We start from the raw sequence: 6,931 nt of genomic DNA, 5'->3' as shown, positions 1-6,931 counted from the left end.
CTCCGAAATTCCCCTTTATCTCAATCTTGTTATCTCATCCTCTCTCTTCACCCCTACATCTCTCCCTCACTCTATTTCTATATATATATATCACTTCATATCTCTATATTTATCTTTCTATCTCTCCCTAGATCTCTACCTCTACCTCTACATATTTATCTCTTTCATCTGTATCTATCCCAATCTCATCTCTTTATCTCCCTCTCCTTCTCTCCTTCTCTCCATATCCCTTTCCTCCATCTCTATCTTTATCTATACCCTTTTTATCTCTATCTCCTTCTTCCCCCTCTCTCTCACTCTTCCCCACTCTATCTCTCCCTCTCTCCCTATTATGAACATAACATGAGCCTAAATATCTTCTCAATTCATAGGTTTTACTTCACTCCTAATTGGATCTTCGTAAGTGGATGTATAATTGATTTCAAGATATCATCTCTTCACTGAGACCTTTGTTGCAGAAACAACATCACTTGCTAAATGGCCTAGCAATTGACCTTATTTAATAAACAAGAGTATGCAACTAATAGACAAAAAAAATCCCTAATTGACCTTCCACACCTCTTTGGCATATCTATTGCACACCAAGGAGCAATTGCTAGTTTAAGGCTAATGTTAGATTGCTCCATCAATTGTCTTCTTTCACTTTCACTACCGAAATATTGGTATGTTTGTTTCAACGTCAAAACAAAAATGGCGGCAAACAAAAAGATAGTTGTCCTAAGGTACTAGACAAGCCAAAAACCACATAACATCAATCACTAAACTCCTTATGAAATCTAAACAACAAACAATCTTTTTAATATTATAACAACAAACAATCTTTTTAATATTATAACAACAAACAATAACTTTTCAGTTTTTAGCAAATAGACAGGGACTCTAGCTGTATCACAGCTCTTGTTTTTAAAGCTAAAACTGTAAAGAATTTCTAGTAATGATTTTAAATAGAATAAAAACAAATCACATAAACAAAATTAAACCTGAGAGAGGAAAATTAAAACCCTAGACGAATACAACAAAAGAATGTATAATTTGCTTGGTCCCACATTGTCCCTTCAGATGGTGTCAGTGCCAACTGGTATAAACTCTCCTATTTAAAGCATATTCCAGGAAAGCCTCCTAATGATTGCCTTCTCCTTGTGCCGCTTTTAACAGCTGCTGGGTCGCTATTTTCAGATAACGAGTATATTTGTTAAGTGAGGAACCAGAGGCCGAACACAAGACAAACAGCATTTGTATCGCTCTCACTCTGTTAAAATGGAGCGGCAGGAGAAACTGAAAGGTCAGATGTTCGAAACCCATAAAGGAATTATTCAGAGCAGTGAAGGGGAAGCTTCCAATGATGAACATGCCTCGAGTTCAGTCACCTCAATCCCAGCCGCTCTACCTGCTGCTCGCAATACTACTTCTAAATACGATTTTGTCAAGGTTCATTTAAATTTCACATTAATTAATTTTCCCCTAAAAATATATATTTGAATATTAGATACATAGTATTGTCTGGATACCAGTATGCAATAGTTTTTAATTCCAACGTTTCCAGTCCCTTTGAAGCCCCTCCTCAGGGAACTATCAGATTAAAAGTATCCTTAAATTTAACAATATATAATCTATATTCATTGTCAAGATCACACGTAGTAGTTAACATAAAACTAAATTCCACTTACAAAGATCCCAATCAACTACAATGAACCTGCACTAAAGTTATTTATGTAGGAGCATCTGCGTTTATAGACCATCGCTTGTTTCACTGAAGATCCCAAACTTTGAAAAGGAATTCGAAATGCCAATTTTCTTCAAAATCTTTGTCACATTTATTTTTTAACCAGAAAACTTCTTTTGAGAATTATGGACCATTGAAGCTTGAAATTTGTCATAAACATCCATTTCCTTTGTTGGAGGGGAAATTCCCAAAACTCTGTTTAAATAATCCTTGAGCTTGGAATTGTTTAGTCGATTCATTTAGGAGCTCTTTATCTGTAAGCAATTAGAAGGAAAATCAAGGTTAGTTGAAAAGATTTTGGAGCTCTGGCTTTCATACAGGTAATCAGTAAGTGCCTAACTGAGAGTTTTGAATGTTGCAGGTTCGAGTTTGGCTCGGAGACAATGCAGATCATTATTATGTGATGTCCAGGTTCCTTCTCTGCAGGATGCTAACTGTCACCAAGGTCTATTTCTTCGTTTAAACTAACTTTTTGGACTTCTCAGTATACATTTTTATTATGATCTTAGAACTTTTTTCTAATCAATCTTAAACTCATTTCTTATTAAGTAAAAAGAATCAAAAGGCAATCTTTATAATCTAAACTTCCAATATGAATTTGACCCTAAGGTCTCCTCACAGTCCTTGACAACTGCTTAATCGGGGCTTACGTTTTGAATTTCAACAAACAGCAAACTTGTCTGCAATGCCATATAATACAAGATTCAAGACACAAATAATTAGAGGGTTTAAAACATTGATGGAAAATTGTTACACCTTTTGTTTTTTTTGTCAAAATTAATTTTTCAGCTGGTGAGTCTCCTGGCTTAAAATCTAATTCATTCTTATTAAAATGGTTACTTCAGAGTGTTTCTGCCGAGAAGTTCTCTGGCAAGGCATACCCATGGTTTTTTGGAGGTCAGGAAATCCTGGTGACTTGGTAATTACACCTCCTGGAATCAACCAGCCCCAATTGTCTCATCTCTGCCTATCTGGGAAGAGTGTTTGTCCTACACCAGTTTAGCAACCTTTCCTTAACACATGCCGAATTACTCGATTTGCTAATCAGCTCAAAGTCTGGAAACTATGCGGAAGATTGGACCCTTGAGAAGCTCACGGAGATTGAGTCTGATATTTTAGGGGTCATTTGTCTAAGCCAAAAAGGAGATTTTTAGGTGGGGTTTTTAATTGTAACTATAAGAAGGGTACAAAAAAAGGGGAAAGAAAAGAAGAATAAGAAGAAAAACAAGTGAATGTTCTTGTTGTTTGTCTTTGGCTTGTTTTTACTCGATCCTTTTCATTCATTTTCAAATAATTGTCTTCAATGCCCTTCAAGTGTGACCGAAAGTTTTGATTTTGTGTAATTGTTCTCACAAGAGATAAACAATCAACCACAACAACAAAATAATTTTTGACTCAAGCATATGCAGCTGATGATCAGCATGTTTCAGCAACTTCCAAGTTAAATACAGGCCTTCAGTTCTATTTCTAGTGACAACTCGATTGTTCATTTTTCTTTTAGATTGGACCCCAAGATATCCATTTCCTGTTCAGGTGGCGCATTTGTGGGGATAAGTTGATTTCTTGGATTTGCAGTATCGATGAACACTTCAATAGATACATGGCCCTTATAGAGAACTAGCACAACATGGTCACTAAAGTTCATATGAATGGTTAATCACTCATTTGGGGGCAGTCTTATGTCCAACTTGTAGCTGAAAGAAACAAGGCAACTATTCCTACTTGGGCAGTTGTGAAAGAGACTAAAAGGAAGTGCTTTACATCTCGGTTCAATGAACAATTTTTAGCATGTTGGTTACATCTTCTTAATGTGTGTAGAAATTTCGTTGAACATCATGATGATTGATTCAATTGCCTTCGTCATGTTGAAGGTATGTGAAGTTGATGAGATCCCTTGCATTAAGTGTCTTATGGTTTTTTTTCTCGTCTTCAAGAGTTAGAGCTCTTCACCATAAGGAAAACTGACCAACTTGCTTTGAAGGTGGAGGCCAAGTTGCAAAAGGACATGTAAAGCCTAACTAGTGATTTTCTTCTCAAATGAAGAATACATTTTTCGCACATGCAAATACATGATCAAAGAATTTTCACAAGTGGCTCCAATTAGGATTCATCTCCTTTATATGGCAATGGGAAGATGCATCATGCTTATTACAATTATACTAGACATTCTAGTAAGTAATATTATGTCCAATCCAAGAAGGAGAAGGCTTTGTTAGTCAAGTAGAAGCCACAACATGGAGAATTAGAGATATGAATATCCAATCTCAATGCTTCAAATCCTTAGCTCTTTCTCTTGGCTAACGGCTATCGTGCTAACATTAGTTAACCTCTTTGCATTCATAATTCTTAATTTGAAAATAAATTGGAGGAGCCTTTTCTCTCTTCTTCAAACATGTCTTGAGCAATTTTGGGCTACCTTTTGACATCATTTTGACACTTGGTTCACACTCTTGAAGCCAGTTTTGGCATTTGTTGTGAAAACTTCTTGGTTGTAAATAACGAATCTCTACTTCTTTTCATTTGAAAAGTAATGGCTATCTAAAGGGCACTAATCACATCTATTTTGGATAGAATATATAATGGGACCACTACTTGCATATTATTCAGTAATATTACAATTGGGTTACCTTTTTCTCCACTCCAGCTTTTCCTTTTAAAGTTTGTTGTGGTGTTTAAACTTTGGTGCCTGATGAGATTACAATTGCCCTTAGTTTTCCATATATTTTCCAATAACATAAGGACTAAAATAAAGATTCTTCCTTTGTATATGTAATATTCCTTGCCAATTCTGACCTCAAAATGTTGATTAGAGGCTCAAGGAATATCGTCAAACACTTTGCGTACAACCTCTTTACTGGCTTTTCTATGTTTCAGTCTGATGATGATTGCTTGAAATGATGTCAAATGCAATTTAAATGCTTTCGAAATGATTACTAAGATGTCTAGGCAAAGAACTAAAATGTAAGTGCAATTCATTTGTCTTTATGAATGCATATAGGTGACCCACACAATGTAAATATGCACCTACAATAACTAGACATTAATTCAAACAGTTGGCATGCAATCTATTATGCTGTCTATGAAGATTATATCCATAGGCATTACATCAAACATTTATCACGCAACCTCTCCTTCCTTTCTTTGATGTTCTATCTCATTCAATTTATTCAATGGCTTACAAACCAAGTGCATTCCCAAAGGGTTGAGTAAGTATTTTTATCAAAACCTGATAATAGGCAGCCATTGCTGAAGCTGATTACAAATTCAATTTGATGCATATAAGTCACTGCTGGGACTGATTACAAGTTCGAACTGCTGTATGCATAGATTTTAATTCACTCTTGGCTGCAAAACACAGAGCTACAAGCCTGCTTGTTAAGGAGTCTTCAATCTGCAATGTTTGCCCTTTTAATTTGCTCTCAAACCCTGCTGTAACATTCTGGGATAAATATGCAGCTGATAATATGAATTTGTTTGCAGACCCTAGCTGCCATTATGCTAAAAATATGAATTAAGAACCTGCAATAAACTCCATAGTGATTCCTGAGTGAAACCACCTCACAATGGTGCTTGGGTTTCCGTCCAACACCAAGAATTCCAAGGGTTTCCGTCCTTAGAACAATCCAGTCATTGATTTCCAGCAACAATGGAGAAATAGCTTCAATGAAATAATCTCATAACATGCTCTTGAAGGAAGACAAAGTTTGTTTATAAAGACTCCTCAAACTCCAAATCAATCTCCAAGCTCAATGTGGGATAAATCCTCCTTTACTTGTAATTCCTCCTTATGAAGTCAGCAATCTAGAATCTTCTAATAAATCATTAATAATATAATTTTATATTTGCACTTTATGTCATTTAATTTTATCCTTGGCTAGGCGCTCAATAATTAATTAAAACATGGCCCCATTTTAATGATGAGTATGACCCTTTCTTTATGAAATAATAATAACTTATAATATCACATTAAATGACCTCATAATAAAATTTATTAATAAAGTTATCACTTTATTAATAATCAAATAAGTATAACTCCATGATTAATCAATATTTCTTCATTCTGTCTACACCGGGGAGTTGACCATTTTGTCCTCTGTCCAACCCATTGACTTACTAAAAATAGAAAGGGTCCCTCTCAATCACCTCTTGACTTACTATAAATAGTAAGTATATGAATCGGAGCCCAAACAAAGTCCAATTTGAATCAAACGAAGAGTAGTCCTGAACACTTCTGACCTCCGGAATGGGAATAAGCCTCCTGCACTGCCAATTGGAACCCTCTAAGTGTTAGTCTTAGCCTATGAGGGCCAATAATAGGCTAATCCAATCATAAACCATATCATCCGAAAAAGGGGAGATTACAATATATATTTTTTAACAAGATTCATGTCAAAATAAAAGACGCTTTTTTCTAGTTTCAAGCCATATTCAAGGCACTCCATGGTTGATATCATGAACATCATTCTTTTGAGGTTGATGAGGGAGTTTGGATTCACCTAGATGAGCATAGGTTTCAAGATCACAAGCTGAGAAACCTATTAGATAAAGGCCTTACACTATTCCCTAAGTAGTTCCAATGCCTGTTGCTTAAATCTTTTAGTTTAGCTTGACATACATGTTGTCAATGTGAGGTAATTTTCATCACTCAGGCTACCATTGTAAAATTTTAACACTTGTTGATTGAGGATATCTTTTTTGATGTTTGGACTTGCATGAATTGAAAGGAACCAATCATTACTTGTTGATTGGAAAGGAACATTGCCAATACAAAGTGAGTCAATTTTTGTGGAGAATATTTTTAATCTTATTTAGAAGTAGAGAACAACTTCCTTATAACAGGGAGAACATTATGGGTTTAATGCTTGCAATTATCAACATCATATTTGAAAAACTCGGACTTGGCAATAACTTGGTTGACCAAATTTCTAAAAACCTGGGACTTTGCAGAATTTGGAGAAAAACTTGGCAAATTTTATCAAACATTTTGAAAATACATAAACTTTTAAAACTATTCTTCAAAAACACACATGTTACTGATTTCCATCATGTAAAAATTAAAATTAGAGTTTAATACATGTCATTGGCCAAAAAGCAAGTTCAACCTATGAATACATATTAATTTCTATGCTGAAAGTCTTGATTTATATATCAAAAGTGTAATGTACCGTACATGTACGGCAGCACAAAACTCCCCGTACAGTCAATAGC

General features: G+C 35.1%; 1 protein-coding gene across 3 annotated transcripts in view; it reads left to right on the top strand.

Moving 5' to 3' along the window:
* Positions 1–1,053: 1,053 nt before the first annotated feature.
* The window catches only part of LOC131045309 (uncharacterized), a 366,281-nt gene continuing 360,403 nt past the window's right edge, over positions 1,054–6,931 (top strand). For 2 of the 3 annotated variants that reach the window (XM_057978878.2, XM_059217093.1), the window contains exons 1-2: positions 1,054–1,428; positions 2,085–2,168. In XM_057978878.2, coding sequence (XP_057834861.1) covers positions 1,258–1,428; positions 2,085–2,168 — 255 coding nt within the window. In that variant the 5' untranslated portion in view covers positions 1,054–1,257. The remainder of the gene's footprint in view (positions 1,429–2,084; positions 2,169–6,931) is intronic. The other variant, XM_057978877.2, reaches the window with a different exon arrangement.

Source organism: Cryptomeria japonica, chromosome 3 (genome assembly GCF_030272615.1).
Source record: "Cryptomeria japonica chromosome 3, Sugi_1.0, whole genome shotgun sequence".
Classification (NCBI taxonomy): domain Eukaryota; kingdom Viridiplantae; phylum Streptophyta; class Pinopsida; order Cupressales; family Cupressaceae; genus Cryptomeria; species Cryptomeria japonica.
Note: the sequence above shows the minus strand (reverse complement) of the source record. Positions and strands in the feature narration are given on the sequence as shown.